Below are 22,861 nucleotides of genomic sequence, written 5' to 3'. Positions count from 1 at the left end.
GTGAAACTACCTAATTTGGAGACCAAGCAATAGATTATCTCATGCTTTGCAATTCTGGGTACCACCCAGCCCAGGAAATCTGCAAGGGAGGTAGGTAAGGCAGTTCCATCTCGGCCATGATTAAATTTAAGTACAGGAAAGAAATGATACATTTCTTGGAATAATCTAATTTGCAGGAGAATATCTGGCCTAAGGCTGTCCAATTAGCCTGCTAAACAATAACAGTAGCCTGTAACTTAGTTACAGCCTTCACATTCAAGTGTGTGCTAGACGCCGTCTGCAGCAATATGATGTAGAGGGGAAGGAGGGAGACATGAGTCATTTTTAAAGCACACAGACCCATGTTTGCAAACGTGTGCAGCACACAACGGTGCGCACCTGACACAGATGTGCAAGTCATGGATGCAAGGCATGCAAACTGAGATTGCATGCTCACTTGTAAATTCATGTCTGATTTGGGCATATGCATGGGGGACTTTCATGCCTAAATCAGGCATAAGCAGTAACACAGAGCTGGTTTACTTACTGCAAATTTGAGACCAGTCAGGTCAGTATCAGTCTCCTGCAGCCAGTCATAGAAATCCTGGGCATTGTCCGTGGGATCACCCTCTCCGTACGTAGCCATGCAGAACACGGCCAAGGAATTGTCAATCTCAGAGAGGCGGCTCAGATCAGACTAGAAACAAGGCCAGAGAGATTAAGTTCCTTACATTATGTAGCACTTTTAATCTTCGAGGATCCCAAAGCAATTATTGTGAACGTTATTTCGGGGGGGGGGGGGGGGGGGGAGAGGTTTCACATCACCACCACTAAAATGCAACCGCCTCTGGTGTGCAACGTGGCAATTGTTTGGAGTTGCTTCGCATTGTTAACCAACAGGATTGCGGCTAGGACACTGCGGTTAACACTCTTACTCTGCAGGAAAGCACCAAGGAATATTCTGAACAGGCTACAAGTGGTCAGGCCAAATGTTTAATCGAAGAGATGGCACCTCAGAACCCTTCAGGTTGCCTGGCGACAGATTCCCAGGGTAAAGGTGACCTATCAAATCACCAGAACCGAGGTGTTCTCTGTGATACGGAGGTGGTGGAACATCTGCACTGGCTCTGGCCCCAACGGAGAGATTTCTCTCACCCACTGGTTCTCAGAGTATGGGGTCCAATTCCTCTTCGGTGTGAAGTTGCTCTCCGACTCAGATCCCAGAGCAAGGTGGCCTCCCACCCAGCCAGCCCTCAGAAGAGGGGTTCTGGCTCACTTCACTTTGTAAGCAGCTATTATTTTCTATACTCGTCAGTAGCACATCTGACTGTCATGCCGAGGTCACAGAGGTCTCAGTTCAGCGGGCTGAGGTTAGCTAATGGAGGAACACGGACCAGAGCGGGCAAGCTCTCCAGAAGCGGCTGGCTCATTCTTTCCAAACGGCCCACACCAGCTTCCTGCTTGTTCCCACCCTTTTGCTGCCCAGCATGATATGCCCTCTTCAGCTCCTGCCTTCGGCACCATCAAGCCAAGCAGCTGCTTGAAGCCCCAGAGCACACTCAAGCTCTGCAGCTCACAGCCCTGCCCCATTCCCCCTTCAGTCCCACTGCCAGAAGGGGAGAAATCCATTGGCCCAATCTCTCCTCCCAGCAGACGGGAAGGTCTGGCTCTTTGGGGGAGCCTAAAAATGGTTGGTTCAGTTCACAATTACTCCCCTTTTGGGAATAACCCTGTAAAGAAGGTGGTAACCCCTCCTCATTCCCATAGCAAGCAGCACATAACTTTTCAGGGGCTAAGGCCCTTGATTTTGCTAGCACTAAATGGTTCAAGGGCACATTCCTCATCTCTCTGTGCCGTATTTTACTGGACCCACAGTTACTTAATAATGGCTGCAAGCAGCCAATGCTAACAGCTCATCCCCTTCTTTGTTAATTAATAACATATCCCTTCAGTGTGCCCAGCATCAGAGCTGGTCGCAGGCACCACTTATGTACTCTTCGCACGCATGGAATTTGATAATGGAGTAAAGATGCTGTATGCAGCGAAGTTTAACTTACCAAATCATACTCCTCCGGGTCCGCTGACATGCCCCTCATGCCGTAACGATGGGCATCTTTGGACAGGCGGTTGGCAAACTCCTCTGCTGTACCAGTCTGGGAACCATAAAACACCACGATGTTCCGCCCCTGTAAAGACAGAGACCCAATTACACACGAGTTGCTAATTTGGCCAGTCACTGGAGTTCAGGGGAGAGGAGGGTGTTGTCATGGTTAAAGGAAAGGACCAGGCGTCAGGAGTCCTGGATTGTATTCCTGGCTCTGACACAAACTTGGGCAAAATCACATCTCTGGGCTTCTGTGTAATACCTACACACTGGGACTGGAAGGCTAAACTACTGCTCGTATAGTGCTTTGAGATCCACCATGGAAACCTGCTAAAATGTGACACGTGATTATTCTGTGGAGGGGGTTGGGGGAGCGATGAACAGTGTGTGATTGGAGAACAGCTCCTTCGAGTAGGAACTCCTTGGAGAAGGAACTGGTCATTCTGAAGCATTTGGGCAGCGCCTAGCATGTTGTGGGTGCTACCATATAATGATCAGCCAGTGAGTTAAAGGACTTCCACCATTTTCCTCCTGACCCCAACCTCACATTACACTTCCCTTTGCTGCTGAGTCCTCACCCGAATTACCTCTCTCTTCAAAGAGGCAGATTTCATCTGTCTAGTACAAAAGGATATCTACAGAGTGCTCTAGAAACAGCCCTGATCTCCCCCCACTCTGCCCCAACACACACACCCCTTTTATTTAATTTTACTGGCCTTCCAGAACTCAGCTACTGCACGAAGATGCTCATTAGTAGCAGGACCGAATCCATCTGCCAGCAGCTCCCTGCTGATGTTAGCTAGACAGCTCAGTTGCTAAGCAGCTCCTGCTTCTTTAGCGCTGGAGGGGGCCGGTACCTCACACAAGAAGCTGCCCGCCCGCCCGCTGCCAGAGTGCCATGAACAGGGGCAGGAATTGGAAAGGAAGGGAAGGAAGAGGCCTCCATCCCCTCCACGCCGGCTGAACAGGAAGACCCTGCTCCTTCCACAGCCTCAGAAAGGAGAAAGAAAAACTTACCGTTTTCTTCATCTTCTCAACAAAGCTGCTCTCCCTCACCGAGGATGTTCTGAAAGACAGCAAAGGCCTCCCTTTCAATGGATGTGTAATCCGGAGAGAGGCGGAATGGGGCAGTCGGAGAGCCTGGAGCAGGTCGGGGAGGAGCCGAGGGGATTGCTACACATGGCTAGGGAAGAAACCTGCTTCATAGAGGCGGGATAAGGCTACAGAGGAGAGCAGCCTGGTGAACATGTCCCGCTGCCATTCACAAGGGCCCAGGTGCATTAACAACCCTGAGATCCTACTTACATGGAACCTGGAGCAGGACGGCAGTGATGGGGCAGAGAGGACTTTCCCTCGCCACCCTGAGAGATGAGATCAGCCCACTCCAAGAGCACTAGCAGTTGGATGATCCACAAAATGACACGTGCAGGGGAGACCAATGGGTGGGGAAGGAAAGGGAGGGGAAAGTCAGCCCCAAAAGGAGATGGGCAGTAACTTACACTCACACACGCACACCTGTTTCCCCTCTCCTAAGCTCCCCACCCTGAAATGCAGACAAGACTCAGGATTACAAAGATCTATTGAGCTAGCTGCATGCTATACATGAACCTTCTGCTCCCCGGTGCATCCCCCAGACTGGGGAACACTCAGCTATGGATTGAAACTTATGTTGGAAGCATAAACCTCTTCATGGTGGTAGGGCCTGACTACTTCTGTTCCCTCCTTCATCTTCACAAGCTACCGTCACTGGAAACCAAGAACACACAGTGAACAGCGACGCTCCCTCTCTCCCAGACACTGTTCTTGGTTTAATTGCCCTAGCCACCGAGATTATATCACTGCTTTATGAATCCAGGGGTACACCCTCACCTTGAGCAGTGGTGCTTCAGCTTTGGCCACGAGAGACAGACAAGGACAGCAGAAATAATCAGTCACTGGGGTTGGGGCGCCCACGGGAGTCAGGTGCCTAACGCACTTCGGCACTTTTAAAAATCCCTCTAGGTGCCCATCTGCGTCTAAATCCCTTTGTAAATCTAGCCCAAGGACTATTTAATCTAGCAAGCAGAGCTCTGATAGACGTCTGTAAACACAGCAAGTTGCACAGAGATGCTCAAATGCTTTTATTTAACCAGTCCCAGAAGGCGCTCAATGAAGTTATGCAAAGGAAACACTCGAAATGTTTTTATGCAACGTTAACCACTGAACTCACTACAGCAGGAAGAAAGAGGTCAAGTGGAGGAAGAACAATTAGTCATCTATATGAATCAAAGCAGCATCTGCTCTTAAGCTAGCTAGGATACAAACGACAAGGAGCTGCTACTCCTCATGCTTCTAAGTCCAGAGCCACACTACCAACGTTGGATGGCCTAGCTAGATCAGTCAGAGGTGTGCTGGGGAGACATCCCTGACCGACACAGCTGTGCTGGGCAAACCCCGCAGAGCAGACACAGTTCTATCGATCACACTGGGCTTTTGCTAGCATAGCTTGCTTCGCTCAGCAAGGATGGGGGCCTGGAATCAGCGCAATTTTGCTGGGATAAGCTGCGTCCACACTACAAGTGCTTTGCCAGTATAGCGGTACCAGCAAAGCGCTCCTAGTCGAGACCTGGCCTGAGTAAAAGCTGATCCCCAGTCTGGGATCGGGAATAAGCCTTCCTTCTCCCACCAGTGTTGCAGCATTGGCCGGCAGGCAATGACCACTGCTGGAGACATGCTACCAGACTAGCTGTGCAATTATTCTCTTCTGGTTTGGCAGTCCCTACGTTCAGGAAGCCTCAAGGACCCCGGCTGGTCAGCCACAGGGCTTCTTCATCTCAAAATCCAGCCAACAAGCTGCTCGCTATTGTGAACAGACGTTCCAGTTTGCACAGCTCCCCGGAACTCCCTCCCCGTCTCAGGCAAACTTCAATGTGACGTAAGCTCGAAACCTGGCAGCTCAACACTGGCCTCCAATTCAGATGGATTTCCACCCGAGTCCCTTCAAACGTCCTTTCCCACCTCTTGGCTGAAATGATCCGTTCTGAGATTCATTATCCGACGGGGTTCTCATGACTGCCCCGCACCGATATCCCCTTCCTGGCGCTGTCCATGGGGCAGGGCTGAGGAAAATGCAGGGCAAGAGAAGGGAAGGATGAAGTTCTTGCCTCTCTCCAGGGGCAGTAAAGGGATGCTCTTTCATCAGTTTAGCCTTAGAGCAAAGTAGGTTTTAAACACAACATCTGACTCAGAAGGCAGGCACGTCAGCCCACAGGCGCAGCTGCCCCTCATTACAAAGCTTCTAGGACAAGCCTAGATGGATGTGCAGGAACACGGCTGCTCTGCTCACAGAATGAACCAGCGCCACAAGCCTCCAGGGGTATGTCTACGTCGTGATCAAAAACCCCACAGCACCGAGTGTCAGAGCCTGGGCCAGATGATTTCAGCTCGCAGAGCCGAACGACTACAGTGCAATTTTATAGTCCTGCAGCCCAAGCCCAAGTCAGCTGACCCAAGCCGGCTGCGGTCTTTCGTCACAGTGTAGACACAGCCTCAGAACCAAACACCTGGAGACCTCTGATTAGAGCTACCAAAAATCCCTTGCAAGCAGGCTGCTGCCATCTGAGGGCTAAAGTCTCCTCTCAGGCCTTGTCTACACAGGGATTTCAGCCACTGATGCAGGCCCCTGGTATAGACACAATTTATACTAGCATAGTGCAATGTGTATCAGTGCAGCTTGCTCCACTTTGAAACAGGGACAAACTGCCCCAGTCCAAACAGTGTGTACACTAGGGACATTAGTGGCTAGAAAGGCAGTATAAACAAGGGCTCAGTCACACCAGTGCAACCGCACTAGCCTCACAAGGGTGACACTGGTGTAAGCGACCCAGCTCACTCTGGAAGTGAACGGAAATAAACTATATGAGAACGCGATCCGGTCCCGGGAACCCCAGGAGAAGCGGTGGCTTTCCAGCTATAGTCATATTAGACACTGGGGTCTTTTCCCAGACAGCAGGATGAGTGCCAGCCGATTGCTCACTCATTCACCGCCTGGGGCTTTCGCCGCACGCAGGAAGCGAGGAACATGGGACGCGTTCCCATTTTCCTTTCACAGTGGAAGAATGCGAGGCTGGGTCTCCCGTGGGAAGAGAGGAGCCTCTGGGCAAAAACAAGAAGCTTTGGCTTCTGACCGTGTGAGAGTGTGCAGAGTGCGCTAACAGTTTCCTAACCCGCGCGGCCCCGAGGGAAGGATCCCAGAGAATGTGTCTAAAGCTCTCTTTGCGCTGGGGATGTGCTCAAATACATCTCTCTCCAGGCCTCCTCTCCCCACCCCAAAATAATGAACTGCTACAGCTCCCCTCACTAGGCTCTGACTGGACCCTGTTCTCTTTGCACGAAATAAGTCCCTTGCGGCTACAGGTTAAGTGTCAGGGGAGAGAGAACTGTGCAAGGTCGTCTAAGCTATTAGAAGAAACTAGCATCGGACAATGATTGGATCCACGGAGACATTGTAACGTACACAGCAGCTGTACTAAACCAATTTTAAGGGAAAGCCATCAGGGGATTAGGTTGTTAGAAGCTGTTACACAACATAAGACCAAAAGAAAATATGTTTCCATACACAGTATGAAGATTGTGTCTCTTATTTAGATACACACTCATCTAGCGTTTAGCTACTGTGGTGATGGGCGCTCCATAAACACCAAACAAATTAAAGACAACAGGGTTTTGGTTTTTACAACCCACTGCAGCACCCTGATAGAGCAGGAGAACCTGAATGTGAAAATGAACAGAAACTGATGATAAAAGCCATACCACAAGTCTATTTTCATTGCCCCAAAAGGAGAGAGAACCAAAACAGTAAACCTAAGGAGTGAAAAGTACCATCAATATGTACAATGCTCTTTTATTTCTAATAGTCTATGGTATGGTTTGTACCACAAGCGAGAAACCAGGCAGAGGGAGGGGGTGTTAACTCGGTTTAACCTACAGCTTTAAAATATACAGCTATACAGACTGTGCTCCTCTCGCTCTTCCTACCAACATCCAAAAATGCAGAGAACCTCCCTGAGACTCTGTTTCTGGTTTGAGTTTAAAGCCAACAGTTCAAAAGAGAGAAACGCCAATGCAGCTGATGGTCAAAGTCTCCAGATCATAACCATCCACATCCCGTCAGAAAGCGCCCAAGGCAGCAGCCTCCCAGCAGAGCAGTCTTGTTTAGTCACCAACGTGCAAGCTGGCACTAGGCATAAGCAGATTAAGCAACTGCTTAGGCCTGGAGCAGCTCAGGGGTCCCCCTATTATTGGCATGTATTGTGTGGGGGGCCCCCAAAATATTCCTCCTTAGGACCCCCAATGGCACTAACTTGTACGTATTTTTCAGCACAAGATCCTAGGTCCAGATGTCGCTCTGAGTCAGAAAAAGACAGGAACTGCCTTTTACACCCTCCGCCCCGCTGGACAGAGAGCAGTCTCTTGTACTTCTCTGCCCGAGTAGCATGCCTTAGGCAGAACCTCCTTTCCCCTTCTCTTCCTGCCCTCAGAGTTCAGCAGGGAGATCAATATACAATTACATGCAGCTCTTAAGAGAGACGCGGTCCTGGGAGTAAGATCTACAGTTTGCTTGATCAGGAAGATTGACTCACCTCCCCAGAGTCAGGTCCTCTTGTGGGACCGAGTACAGACATCCCATGGTTAGGGCGGAAAAAAGACAAACAAAAAGAATCCCACAGCTTTTGTATCCGTCAGAGAAGGGAGAGATTTTAACTTAGCTGTTGAAAAATGTGCACGCAGGCCTTTCCATTCTGCACCTCTCGGAGCTTAAAGCCAAATCGGCAGTTTCCTTTTGTTACGGAGAACGGAGCCTGCACGCCAAGTCCCTGCACAGGCCATGGTCGGAGCAGTTCAGTTCGCTAGGGTTCTCGCCGGACACTTTGAAAGTTCCCAAGCAGATCCACACAACCCTGAGAAACTGCAACATCTGGCAGCAGTGGCAGAAAGGAATTAGGAGTCGAGAATGAAACCTCCCATGATTCTCTGCAGCACACTCCCCCCCCCCCCGCCCGCAACTTCCCTTCTTCTGTATGGAAGGGGGGGGATAAAACTCCCTCCCATGTATCCCATGTACCCTTGTTACCTCAGCAACAGTTTATATCAGCCGCTTTTTTCATTTTTTTAAAAAAGGAAACCATGTAGGTTGAATGAAGCGATTCCAGACACCAGAGAGGCAGCGCTGAATGTTACTATGGTAGTGCCATCCATTAGGAAGAAAGGCTGTATTGATCATAGCGAGTTTGTTCCCTTTGGGGTCATATTAAATTAAATTAAATTAGAGATGGTCTCGCTCTCTCTCACCCCCCGCCCCCAATAAGTTAACTAATCAAGCTCAGAAACTGGAGCCATTCCTAAAACTAGGAAGCCCTTTAAATGCAGGGAATGAATCTTGCTAACATTTGAGGATACAGATAAGCCAGTTTCCGTCCCAAATAATGCTGCAGGACAGATGGAAAATAATTACATACCATCGAACATGTCTCAACGTATTCTCTGTCTCACAAATACCACAGCAGAGAAATGCACTGGGGCCTGGCGAGAAGTCTAAGATCACGAAAAATGCATATGCCGCCTTGCAAAGAGCTAGCGCCCCAAAAATTCCACCCAAAGGCAAGTTGCAGACTCACTGGTCCCTGAGCCCATGGAGATCAAAGGGACATTCCTCTCTAATGACATCTGCAGAGCAGGCGCTCGAAGACTGCTACCCTAACGGTTTCAATTAAGTCTTTGAATGGTCAAAAGGCAAGCACACTTCTCTAGGTTTCAATGTGCTAGCTGCCATGAACGGCCAACTATACTGTGCATTTATACACAATCTTTTGTACAAAGGTCTCAAGCATTTTACAGACATTAAGCCTCACATCCCAGCCTGTGAGGAAATTACCTCCATTCTGCAGAGGGAAAGCCGAGGCGTAGAGGAGTCAAGTGACTTGCCCAAGTCAAAAGAGAAAGTCAGCGACTGAGCTTTGGAGTCCTGATTTCTATTTCTGTGCCCCAGCCGCGACAGAATGCTGCCATTCCTACCGCGGCACATCGCATGCATTGCTGGATGCTCTCCATCCAATTCAGACGGTCCAGAACAGGATCTTTGGCTCAAGCACTGTTTCCCTAGTGATCATAATAATCTCAACAGCCGCATTTGGGGTCAGAAACACAGTAGTAGACTCCCACCACACACGATCCAAGGAACCATCGCATCCTGTTCTGCATGATCACAATCAAGAGAACACTTTCTGTCTAACAAAGCGCAATCTAAACATCCCAGCAGCAGCTCAGACTAACTAAATCCTTCTGGGAAGTAACAGTGCACGGACACCTCCCGTCTCCCTCCCAACACCTGGTTCCACTGCTCAGTTTGTTTTGCGTGGAGATCTGGGCAGGCTGCAACCTCTAGCCCAATGCAATTATGGAAGAGTCTTGATTTGCAGCATTTTCTCCAGCAGGGCATCTAGGAATTATCCCCTTTGAAATCTGGATAACTACTCAAATTCTCCACTTACTGACAGCTACATCTCAATTTGGGATTTAATCCACCTCTCAAGTAGTAGCATTTTCATATCCAATGTCTTTTGGACTAATCTATCAATAGCTCCCTCCTTTCACCGGCAGAGGTGAGGTCTTTTTATCTGGCCTCTTCCATCCATCGATCGTGGCAACCGATTAAATTCCATCCCGTGAGTTTAGGCTACACACTAAATTGCTCCATAATCAGCACAGACAGACACTGCAACAACAGAGAGCCAGCAACCTAACTCAATGCTTACTGCCCTGACACACCCAGTGGATGCTGAGCAAATAGCTAATACCCATGAAGACGACAAGCAACTGATTTTTCTTCTGTTTCAATGGACACAGTCAGGAGCGCTGCCAGCTTTTCTGCCGCCCTAGGCAGCAGAAGGTCCCGCCCCGAAATGCCACCGCCAAAATACCGCCACGGTCGCCACCCTCCAAATTGTAGCGCCCTAGGCGACCGCCTAGGTCGCCTAATGGATTGCGCCGGCCCTGGACACAGCCCTGTTGCAAACATCTAGCACCAGTGAAGGGTTATATTAGTAAGTGACGTGAATCAAAGCATATTGAAGAAATCTACCAAGGGAAACAAGTGTAATGTGCCACATTGATTTTCATGACTTTAAAAAACAAAAGCTCGGCACTGCTGTAGTTACGGATTGAACTGAGAGAGGTAGGAAACAAACGGCAACTTTATACCGTGACAGGGACAAACATGCCCACAACAGTCTGAGGAGTGGTATTAAGACAATGCAACCTGGGAAGCCTTCTGCCAGCCATGACGTCTGCTACCACCAGAGGGAGATGACGGAGCCTCTTTGAGCCAGAGGAGAGGGAGGAAAATCCCAGCACTGAATAAACCCAACACACTATAACAATAAAGGTCTGGGCTTAAGTCATTAGTAGCCTCAGCCAAGAGCCAACTGCCCCTGTGGGCCTGATTCTCAGCGGCACTGAGCAATTGCAGCTTGCGCTGAAATCCAAGTGAGTTGAGGGTGCTGAGCGTTTACTAGGATCAGGCCCTTCTGAGTCCTGCCTGGTTGATATACCCAGCTGAGAACGACTGACTAGTCAATCCATTATCAGCGTCAGGGTAAGCCATCAAGAGGGCTAGGCTAGCTGCCAGATCTTTAAGCCAGAGTTAGTAGTAACTGATAGACTCATTCTGCAATGCACTGATTTTGCATATTTATCAAGTAGGAAACCCTACCCTGGGCTAGAGGATGGGAGGGAAGTAAATCCCCAGATAAAACAGCCTCGCTCATTCCTTTCCCTCCAGATTCCAACTATCCTAAAAATGCAGCTACAACCACAATCACAGGGCCCCAATCCAGCTGCAGCCGCTAGTTTTGCCTTTAGTGGCAAGCATGCAGCTCCTGGGGCCACTGGCTTACGGCTCGGGCAACTAGTAAAACCATCCAGGCAATTTGCTAACATGACTTATGAAGCCTCAGCCAGTCACTACAGCAGAGCCGACTCTGGATTGCGTGGGAAGAAGCCACTTCAAGGCTCATTTCCCAGCCCCCTTTACAGCCACACCCGTTACAGAACAACCTTGCGAGCTGCATTCATTCAGCTGTTGGAAACGAGCAATGTCCCAGTGGGCAGGAGATGTTCACACTTCAAGGGAAAAGAGGAGGTACTGCTCTTCCACAGCTCCTAATGACCCCGCCGTGGAGCACCAGTGCAGCCACACAAGGACGACAGCGTGGTGTGAACGGTGCAAAACCACTAGAACTAGAATAAGTGACAGTGCAGGATAAAGGGGTGAAAACCCCGTGAACCAACTCCCACTGGCCCCAAGCCTCTAGCTACATTCTGAGCTAAACGCCCATACGCCTTGCTCAGGTTTAGCGGGGAAAAGAACGGAATGTGTGTGGCTGGATGCTTCCACCATACAAAGCAGCCCAGACAGACCTGGTGTTCAGTGCAGAATGGATGACGTGTTCTGCTGGGAGACACAGAAGGGGTGCTAGGACATGAGCTCCTCTCAGCTCAAAGACGGTCCTGATGAGATCTGGAGCCTGATTCTCCCCAGCCTTGCAACTAGTGTAGTCATGGACACCTGTGCAAAGTGAGTGTGAAAAGCTGCCACCCAGACAGCAGTAAATGATGACACAAGGCACAGGACGGGGGTGAGGGTGGGGGGGGGAAATCAGGCCCTACAAGATGGCCAGTGGCTCTCAGCCCCAGAAAAGAGTTGGCCACCATCACAAAAATAAAGAAAAGAGCCTCGCAATGCCAGCAGTCTCTGCTTATGGGCAGGACCGAAGCTCAGGACGGAGACTCGCTGCACTAACCACCCGCCCCAATAAGTGATTCGCTCCTTCACTTTCATAAACACCAAATCATCTTCTCCAAACAAAAATATAAAACTAGGGGCAACAAGACTCTTGCAGATAAAAGGGGGGGGGAGCGGGGGCTTTGGGATGCTCCTTCCAGCCAAGGGGCCATGGTCTTACAGTTAAAGCCTTAATACAGGGCCAAGCTATCTGATAGGCCATCACTGCCCTGTGTCTTATTGCAGTGCCTGAGATGAATCAGGTTAATACTGCCGGCCATCCCACGATATGCAACAGAGGATGGGAGACAGGGGTTTCTCCTATGACCCTGGCATGCCCTCTTCCTTCAGTGCACATCAAATGGACTTCACAGAGTCTCTGGCACTTCCCTTTAGGGATGTTGCTAATTGCTACTGATTTGACATGGAAGATGGTCACATACTGGACAGGCAGGAGCAAACAGCCCAAAGCGAGCTAGATGAATCTCAGTGTTCCTCTATGGCATGTTTCTCTGCAAGGCGCAAGACCGTCTCCTTTGAAGCGGTGTGCGATTCACATTCACAAGAGCTGTCCTTGGGAATTTTAGCAGATGATGAGACAGGAATCTAATTCGGCGTCCCAGTTTGAGTTCCCTGGCTACTCCAGCTCCCATCATGATAGATCGGTTCTTATTAAACTCCCTAGAGATGAAGGCTGGAGCAGATAAATACACCAAGGGTGACCAGTTAGCAAGTGTGAAAAATCAGGCCGGGGTGGGGCTGTAATAGGGGCCTATATAAGACAAAGCCCCAAATATCAGGCCTGTCCCTAAAAAAAGGGGACATCCGGTCACCCTAAATACACCATTCACAATGAAGTCCATTGGTGGGGGGAGGCGTGCTTGAATGGTCCAAGGAAACTCACAGGTTAGGACTGAAGTTAGGACAGATGACAATTAGTGAATAACGACCATGCATAGTACCAGCTGCTTCTCTCTCTCTTACACACACACACACCCCTCTTTGCCCCATACAGTGACTTCACTGCAAGATGCTTGCGAACAATGTGGGTTCCTCCCTTTAAACTTCTAGCCAGGGAGTGAACTTCCCTCTTTCCGGCGAGATCCATTTTCCTACGGTTTAGGTTACTAAGCCATGCTGTTTCCTCTCTGTTAGCATGTGACATTTCGCCTCAGGGATTTCACAATCCGCCTCACTCCCGGCCTCTCTTCTGAGCAGAGACTCAGGGCTTGTCGACACTGCTGCAATGGAGTGCTGCACTGTAACTCCCCAGTGCAGCTGCTGCGGGCACGAACTGAAAGGTTTCTAATCCATGTTGCCATCCTCCTCCTCATTCACGTAATCCTGTCTGAAAACTAGGAACCTTTCAGTTCATGCCCACAGCATCCACACGGGGGAGTTACAGCCCAGCAAGTGCAGGGCACAGCCTCAGTTATGCCGAACACCGGGGCGAGATTAAAGCAGTGGCCGAAGAGAGACTACCATGAAGGCCCATGCACTCATTTTCACCTGGGACCCACTGCCGACATCCCGAGACAGTGTCCGGAGAGGCATTCCGCACCCATGCTGAAGCGCCCTGTGCTGCATGCCCCAAGCGGTAAGGCTCAGAAGGTGGATGCAGGGCAGCCTCCATCTCGGTCTTTCTTCATTTGAGGTTGAAAGTCCCGGCAAATTTGGCAGCGGTCCCTAATGTGACCCTTGCTGAGACGCTTTAGGCAGGTGGAATGAGGGTAACTTACCGGCACAGATCTTTTGCAGCCGGCACAAGGCTTAAACACTGGAGACCGCGGCATACCTTAGTATTGGGGGTCTGCGCCCGGTACAAAAGGGGAACTGATGCGCCAATAAAACAATCCAAACAACAAATGAAACGTACATTAATCTAAACCACTAACAAGTGCCAACTATTTCTAGTAAAGCTGAGAGATTCCCCAGAAGGGGATAAACTTGCAGAAGCAAGCCAACACGCACCGATTACCGATCACAGGCAGCAAGAAAGAATGGAGGGGGTCCAGGGCAGCTCCGCCCTTTCTACCATCATGCCGCAGTACGAGGCAACAGAGGCCGCATGTGCGGCCCCAACCGGTAATGTTAAGGGGAAAATCCCTGATCCTGGGGCACTGGGCACGCACATACCTGAAGGGGACTGGACATGTGCACTCTGAATTTCTTAGCTTTTGTGGGTTTGACACCTTGATTTTAAGGTGGCACTAATGAAGCTGGGCTTTGTTTATAAAGGAGAAAATAAAAGGACAATGACTAAAAATGCTGGTGGGGAGAACTAAGGAACTGGCTGGGGGGTACACACACTACTGAGACAAGGGAGTTCAAACACCCAGCCCCAACTAACACTGGGGAATACTGTGCCCAGGGCTAGTGCTCCCAATATATTCCCTGATCTAGAAGAATTATAACGTTGTAGGGCAGATATATGAGGCCCACGAAAGTCAGGCACAAAGACAAGTCCCGGTTAAACCCCTGAATGCTTGGAGTGCTTTTCTGATTCAGTAACTAATAAAGAAGCTTCCCCAGATGTGATGCTCGTGTTGCCAGAGACAGAAGCGACTGCTAAGCAGTGCAAGGTACAGCCTGATACTTTCAGACAGGCTGCTCCTGTCTTGCTGGAGGCTGGCACCAGTAAGGGGAGTAAACAGCCAGGACGTGGGCCATCGTGATTCATCGGCCAGCACTGTCACCTGGCTCTTATGAGGTGTTTCAGAGACGGGCAAGTGCAACACAAGGAGAGGGTGAAACGGCCCACAAATAAATAAAGGAGACAGTCATTAACTCTCCTCCTCCCTCTAATACCTGTCAAGAGCGAAGAGATGTGGGGCAGCCCTCTAAGCATGCACAACTCCGCTGACTTCAGTGGCATCGCAAGCACTTGCAAGAGGCATGAATTTGGCTCTTTGGGTTTCAAAAGCATTCCGTTAATCCAGCTCTATATTCAGGTCACAGGCCGGTGGGTCATCTGATTAGTTCTGTTAATGATTCCTCTACGCTGGAAACTATGAAGAAAAGTCTCCTGACATTACCCCACCATGCCAATCCTTTCGTGAGGTGCTCTTTGCCCCAAACAAAGGCCTGTCTAAGTGATCATTGCTTCTCCGACCTTCCCCCCCACTGTCGGAGAGCCTCCATCCACCCATACGGCCCCACATCACAGTTCTTCTGAAGGAGGATCCCTTTGGAGACATTAACCCCACACCTTAGTGGATGAAGTCAATACTGGGCAATACCATTGCTGCTGCATGGGAAGGAGTCTACTGAATCTACACTGCCACCCAGGAAATTCATTTGATCCCTGGCGTCTCACCTTCCAGGCTGGCAGAAATCAAAGCAGTGGATGACAGTGAAGAGAATAACCAAACAGGGCAGCCTTTTCTCTCCTCACTCTGGAAGTATGTTTAAAGCAGAGGCCAGGTACCACAGCTGGCACCAAGGCGGACGTTATTCCTGTTCTACACGGCACAGTTCTGAGTGGCAAGCCTCCCCATCCCACCCTACAACTCAGTGGGACAAGGTAAAGACAAGCACTGATGGTACCACTTAACTACTCTCTGGTAGCTGGGGATGCAGCCCCTCCCCTTCTGGCAGAGGTGTGAGGCCAGCCTGGCTTTTCCACCCTGGCTGGGAAGAATAGGATTTACATGCTAAGCTCACTTAACAGAGAAGTTACAGAGGAGTGGGAGGAGGGGAAAAGGAGGGGAAACTGGAGAAACTTTATGACTGTATGTGATGGGGCATACAAACCCCACACTGGAGAAGAAAGGGTTAAGGAGCTGCTCTGGGCCCAGGCAGCCCCCCCAAACACACACCTGCAAAGCTGGTAAAAAGGGAAGCTGAGTAACTCAGTGGCAGAGACACAACAGAGGTGAGCTGACCTGTGCTCTGAACTCCTGGGAAGGAGCACCACAGGGGCTCCTGCCGACTGAAGCCAGGTGATACTGACCTGACCCAGCCTGCAAAGCAGGGACTGGTGACTTTCTGAAGGTCAGAAACTTTATCTGTGTGTTCAGTGATTTACTTTACCCTATGGGAAGAGAGAGCACTAGCAGGAAGTGATCCAGGGAGGCAGCTGCAGAGCACCCCAATGTGCAGGGCTTGGCTGCCAATCACTGGGGCCCCAGATTGGCACCCAGTGGAGAGGGTGGGCCCAGGCTCCCCTACCAGCGCCTAAAAAGGAGACTGACAGAAGTCTATCCCTCACCAAGAAACCAAGTTGGGAAGACCCTGCAGGTAAGAGGGTCCACACCCAAGACCTTGATGCAAGGGAGGAAGCCCTGAAGCCCTCGCTGACTTCTGAAGACTTCATCATTGGACTCTGTGTAACCCGAAAAAAATTAGACTTGAACATGTGACCCTGCCGGAGTGCTGAGACACTGAAAGGACAGATCACCACAGGGCAACTATATAATGAGAAAGGGGATCACCCAGGAGGAAGACAACCTGCCACACCCCTGCCTGACCACTAGGTGTAACTGGTGGTGAGCATTCCCCTTCACAACATACGGATGCGATTTAGAAGCACATTCATCCCAAGTTCATCAGGACAGTCACTTACGTTGGCTGGATTTTGGTGAATTCAGGGATTTCTTCCTTTTTCTTGCGGAAGAGGAACCAGTAGGAAAGGAGGCCAACGATGAGCGAGAAGAGGAACACATCGGTCATGCTAAAGAGAGTGCCCTCCGGGACAGCGCTCTCAGGAGGGGGGAGAGTGGAGTCCATGGCAGAATCCCCCATGGCAACCGGCAACACTAGAAAGGGGGAAAGAGAAAAAAAATAAATTACATATAATGAAAGTGCAAACAGTGCCAGAGCATCACTGGAATGAGATGGGAGAGACCTAGAAGACCAACCAGTCCACGCTGAGTCCAGTATAGCTTTCAATGTCCCAAGAGCTAGCCTGTCCTTTAGGAGATCATTCCACAGCTTAATGCATCTCACGGCGAAAAAGCGGCTTTTTGCTATATTCAGCCAAACTTCCTGCTTTCCAATTGTTTCAACCCCAGCCAGCTTGCACTCCATCCTTGGCGCGAGCACATTTCAAACAGCTGTAGCCTTGTGCCTCTCCCAGAGGTCGTGATCTGGTTCTCATTGACATCAGTGGCAAAGCTTGTGATGGGAGCCAGATCAAACTCACAGCTGGCCCTTGCCTCAGTAATACATATTCTGGAGGAGTCAATTCCTTCAGCCACCCTGATCATTTTTGTTGCTCTTCTCTCTGGTGTCTTTCTGGGGCAGACTTTATTGCCATCTGACTCAACCACACCAGAGCCACAGAGAGAGCCTGTGACCTTCCTCCATAGTGGTGCGAGGCCTCGTTGGATGCATCCCCAAGCGGCGTTCATTTTTGTTTTGCTTCAATTTCATGTCTAATTTGCCCTCCACTAGCACCTCTAGGTCCCTGTTGGCACTACAGCATTCGCGTTCCCATTCCTCAAGATGAATCCCAGTTTGTTCATTTTTGTCCACTTTTCTACTCTCTCTAGTAAATCCTAGGTCCATTTATAGTATTGCCTTTGCCCTCATTTAGTATCTGTCAGTTTTATTAATACCTGCTTTTTTCTTTCTTCTAGATCAGGGGTAGGCAACCTATAGCATGCGTGTCAAAGGCGGCACGCGAGCTGATTTTCAGTGGCACTCACACTGCCCCGGTCCTGGCCACCGGCCCGGGGGGGCTCTGCATTTTAATTTAATTTTAAATGAAGCTTCTTAAACATTTTAAAAACCTTGTTTACTTTACATACAACAATAGTTTAGTTATGGATTATAGACTTATAGAAAGAGACCTTCTAAAAACGTTAAAATGTATGACTGGCACGCGAAACCTTAAATTAGAGTGAATAAATGAAGACTCGGCACACCACTTCTGAAAGGTTGCCGACCCCTGTTCTAGATCATTAAAGTGGTTAGATGAAGACAGATTTCTGAAATCACAAAGAGCAATGTAATGGATTGGATGGGACTGTTCAAGGAACACCTCTATGTTGATTTGCATGCAATTAATCGTGTGTTACCGATCTCTTATCAATGAGTCTTATTTCCCCTACCCACTCCTGAAAAGCATCAAAAAAAGAGCTGATCGTTGTGAGCACAGTCGGACTAGCAGTTCCCCTGATCCATCTGGCTAAGGTACTTATTTGGCCCTCATTACCACATTAGTTCAGTGCTTCACAATCTTTAATGTATTTATCCTCCCAACACCTCTGTGAGGTAGGGCAGCGCTATTATCCCCCTTGTACAGGTGAGGAACTGAGGCTCAGAGAGGTTAAGTGACTTGCCCAAGGTCACACCCGGTGCGTGTGGCAGAGCAGGGACTTGAACCCAGGTCTCACAAGTCCCAGGCTGCTGCCTGAACTACTGCCATCCTGCCCTTCGAGAATAAAGAGCTACTGCTTTTCCTCCTCCATTGCTTCCCCAAGCTGCCAACTCCTCTTAATCCAGCTCCACATTGGAAGATTAGTTTCTTAGTGGGCAAGCAGATGATTAACTTGAACCATGATCCATGGGAGCAGAGTGGCTCCTTCCCTTATGATCAGGCACTCTGTCAATCCAGACTATGGACATTTGAACGTGTTGTGTACAGAGTAGTGACAAAGTTGACAGCGGGGAAGGGTAGGCAGCAGAGGTCTTTGCAATGGTGGCGTCACATTAGGAAACTGGCAGAGTGGTGATTCATAGATCTCAAGGGAAGATTGTAATCAACTAGTCTGACCTGCTGTGTGACCCAGGCCAGAGACCTGCCCCAAAATTATTCCTAGAGCAGATCTTTTGGAAAAACATCCCATCTTGATTTAAAAATGGTCAGTGATAGAGAACCCATCACAACCCTTGGAAAATTGTTCCAATGGTTAGTTATTCTCACAATTAAAACTTTACACCTTGTTTCCAGTCTGAATTTATCTAGCTTCAACTTCCAGACAACGGATCATGTTAGAGCTTTTTCTGCTAGACTGTATTTGTTGCCCATGTAGGGACTTGAAGACTGTAATCACGTCACCCTTTAACCTTCTCTTTGCTAAGCTAAATAGATTGAGCTCCTTGAGTCTATCACTGTAAGGCAGGTTTTCTAATCCTTTAATCATTCTCAGGGCTCTTCTCTGAACCCTCTGCAATTTATCACCATCCTTCCTGAACTGTTGGCACCAGAACTGGACAGAGCATTCCAGAAGCAGCTGCACCAGTGCCAAATACAGAAGTAAAATAACCTCTCTGCTCCTACTTCTTATACATCTCAGGATCACATTAGCTCTTTTGGCCCCAGCGTCTCACTGGGAGCTCCTGTTCAGATGATTATTCACCACAGCCCCAAACTGTATGCAGAGTTGCTGCTTCCCAGGATAGAGTCCCCCGTCATAGAAGTATGGCCGACATTCTTTGTTCTTAGATGCAGAAATGATGTGATTAAGTTACCCCCCCCCTCCCCCAGGTGCGAATGGACCGGCTATATCTACATTGCAATTAAACACCCAACACTGGCCCACGTCAGCTAACTTGGGCTCACGAGGCTCGGACTATGGGGCTGTTTAACTGAGGTGTAGACATTTGAACTCGGGCTGGAGCCTGGGTTCTGGGACCCTTCCTCCTTGTGTGCAGGCTCTGAAGCCTAAGAAAGGGGGTGGGCTTCAGAGCCCGAGCTGCAACTTCAAAGCTATTTTAAAGAGCCGGCACAAGCCCCGCTCATCCAAGTCTGTCGGCCCAGGCTGGTAGGCTTGCTCCAAAATGCTGTGTCGACACACACTCCCAGCAGCAGAGGGATCCCTCTATTGTGTTTATTATCAAAAACATACTAGACAACGTTACCGTAAGTAACAAAGATCAGCTCCTGCTGAAAAAAACCCAGCCGATTAATGTAGAGTCTCCCCACCAGCTTACTACAGCTCATGCCACTTCCACGCTCTGCATTCACAGAGCTCTCATCCAAAGGCCAGAGGGTTAGGAGTGATGACGCTACGGCACATGAGGATAATCAGAATGCTCACTCTCCTCCTTCCCAAGCAATGCAAATAAGCACCATCTGTTTTGAAGTTTAGGCAAAGTCACTGCCTCGCATTAAAGAGACAAATGCCAAGCGACAGCACAACCAAGAGCAATTATAGACCAAGAAGCCAAGTTCAGCTCCAGATCTTTTAGCTACAGCTGGCTTCTGTCAAGGGATTTATAAGAGGCATCAATCACAGTGCGATCTGGGCTTCACTCGCAAACCTCACTGCAGGGCTGGAAGCGCAGAAGGAAAACTGTCTAGTGCGATAGGTGGTGAATTTCAAAAGCCACTTGCCCTGTCCCAAAGGGAGAGGGAGCAGCCACTGGACACAAGCTTCAACAATATTGTTTTCACCATCTTGCACCAGCTCCAACCCCTAAAAAGTGAGGAGAGATTTATTCTGCATCTTTGGAAAATATGGTACTATTCATCCTGAATGTTTTAATCACTATGAAAGAGCCAGGCCCACCCACCAGCCCAGTATCCTCTATCTCCCACTGGAACTACAGTCACCAGCTGTTCAATAATGCATAGCAGGGCAGTAAGGGGAACACTACCCAGAAGTACAACCACCAGGCAAATTGAGGTAGGCCGAGGTCACACTGAAATCTCGCCAGGGCAGAGGTTAACAAGCTTGCAAGAAGTGTTGTAGAAAATTTAATAGTCAAAGGGAATCAAAGGCTTGATTTTATATCTGGTCTGAAAGATGGTGCCACCACAAGAACAGAGTCCCTGAACACCTTATGGGGAAGTTGGTCCAGCACTGAATCACAGGGAAGTGTGCCATGTATACTGAATCCTCAGTACCCCTCCGGGCAGCCCCTGGAGTGTGTCTCCTGTTACAAGTACCGGACCAGTATAAGGAAGCATAGCTCACAAGATCACAGCCTGAGGCAGCATGGTTTTTGCATGACATCCTCCAGAAAAAATACAAGATAGGATGTGTATGTTAGCATAAAATTCACTCGCTTGGAGGCTCTGTGAATTGCCGTAAATTACAGTCCAACTGCTCATGGAGCCAAGCCCTGACAAAGGCTGGCCATTCACGCTCAGCTCACATGCCCTAGATTCTCAAAAGAGCTCACTCTCTCTCACACAAACACACGCTTCTAAATAAGAGGTTCTCTCTCACTGAGATCGGGGGGAGCCGCATGCAGACATCTGAAGGGGAAAGTATATATTGGTCCCAGTGACTTGGTTTGGCACAGCTTTGTGAGGGCAGGATGAAATGGCTTCTTCTAGTGCAGCATTTCTCAAACGCTGCCACAAGGGGCTTTTCTTGCAGCTAGAGCTTCCTGAGCAGTGATGTGGGGGGCCAAAGCAGTGGCCCCTCTCCCTGGGGCCACCAGCAGGCCCTGCCCCTCTCCGGAGAGACAAACACTGGAGGAGCAGGCAGCCACTGAGTTCCTGGAGGCGATGGGGTCAGACTTCAGCCCTGGGGTGGTAGGCAGCAGGCTCAGGCTGTGGGGCTTTGGGCTCCAGCAGCACCGTGGCAGGCTCCCACCCCCCAGGCACAGGGCTTCGGGCTCCGGCCCCCAGGCTCTCATCCCAGGGCTCATACCCCTCCCATCGTCCCTGGCCCCCGCTGCCACCTCCCCATCCAGGGCTTAATTTGTCCCTGGTCTTGCCAAGGCTGAGTAAATCTGCTGTGAAAAGTGATCTTTGTTAATATCACTTTTCACAGCAGACTTAATAGCTAGCTGGAAGGCTGTGAAAAGTGATATTAACATACAAGTATCACTTTTCACAGCAGCAGGCTGACTAGCTAGGACATTTAAAAAGAAAAAACACATGAAAGCAAAAGAAACAACAAAAAAGACAAGAACGTGCAAAGCACCTTATTTATGTTTCTATTCTGTTTAGGGCCAGTAAAGAATAGACACAATTTTACATTATTTTTATTATTGAGTCTGCAAAAAAAAAACCAACCCTATATAAATAAATTACAATGACTTGGACGTGTATATGTCCATATTTATTTGTTTTTCCTAAAGTTAATTACCGTATATACTCGTCCATAAGCCGAATATCTTTGGTAAAAATGTGACGCATCAAAGAGCGGGGGTCAGCTTATAAATGGGTCTACACCAAAATTTGATGATTTTAAACTCTATGGAATCATTGAATTGAATATCTAATACATTGTCGTTTTGTTTACCTGGAGCGTCTGCAGGCATGGAGCCCCTCGGCTCCCTGTGGCCGCGGTTCGCCGTTCCCAGCCAATGGGAGCTGCGGGAACGGCAAACCGCGGACACTGGGAGCTGAGGGGCTCCGTGCCTGTGAACGCTCCAGGTAAACAAAACATCCAGGCCCGCTAGCGGTTTACCCTGACGGGCCAGGAGCCAAAGTTTGCCAACCCCTGAAATATAGGGTCGGCTTATGAAAGGGTCATACAGTTTTTGCTATTTTTACCTAACCATCTTGTGGGGTCGGCTTATAAACCAACGGGCTAATGAACAAGTATATACACTTTGAGGCCACCAAAAACTTCGTTGTGAGAACCCTTCTAGTGGGATGTTGCTGTGGGACTATGGCTGAAAAGCACTGCTGTAGAAAGTTACAATCAGCACTTCAGCAGAGGGTGTAGAAAAGCACATATGCACCTTGCAGTGACATTTGACTGGCCTTTCAGGTGCACCACTCAAGGAGCTTGCACTTCCAACTTTGCAAGGCTAGTGCAGGAATAAACACAGAACAATTGAGTCTCAGACCTGTTCAGAGTTCTAATTGACTCAAGAATTTAAGAATGCAATTCTACTCTGAGGAGTGATTGAAACGACATCATGGGGCTCCTTGTTTATTGCCTGGATTTCCTAAAAATGAAGAGTTTTTTCTAGTTTTTCTAGCAAACTAACTCTGAGACCTGAGTGTTAACTGTGAGGTAAGGTTTGGCTTTAAGCATCACCACAGGTTGCCCTGAGCCAACTGAGGTGGGTCATACCATAGATGCAATTGCAGAGTATGCTTTATG

General features: G+C 49.2%; 1 protein-coding gene across 3 annotated transcripts in view; it reads right to left on the bottom strand.

The window, feature by feature from the left end:
• LOC112111995 (NADPH--cytochrome P450 reductase) overlaps window positions 1-22,861 on the bottom strand; it is a 50,471-nt gene that overhangs the window by 17,839 nt on the left and 9,771 nt on the right. For 2 of the 3 annotated variants that reach the window (XM_026656560.2, XM_026656561.2), the window contains exons 2-5: window positions 16,468-16,660; window positions 3,101-3,149; window positions 2,037-2,165; window positions 527-676 (exon numbers count right to left, since the gene is read on the bottom strand). In XM_026656560.2, coding sequence (XP_026512345.1) covers window positions 527-676; window positions 2,037-2,165; window positions 3,101-3,149; window positions 16,468-16,646 — 507 coding nt within the window. In that variant the 5' untranslated portion in view covers window positions 16,647-16,660. Of the gene's footprint in view, window positions 1-526; window positions 677-2,036; window positions 2,166-3,100; window positions 3,150-7,704; window positions 8,017-16,467; window positions 16,661-22,861 lie in introns of those variants that run through there. The other variant, XM_026656562.2, reaches the window with a different exon arrangement.

The sequence above is a fragment of the Terrapene carolina genome, unplaced genomic scaffold (assembly GCF_002925995.2).
Source record: "Terrapene carolina triunguis isolate 2854851 unplaced genomic scaffold, T_m_triunguis-2.0 Scaffold231, whole genome shotgun sequence".
Taxonomy (NCBI): domain Eukaryota; kingdom Metazoa; phylum Chordata; order Testudines; family Emydidae; genus Terrapene; species Terrapene triunguis.
This window is presented reverse-complemented; position numbering and strand designations above follow the sequence as displayed.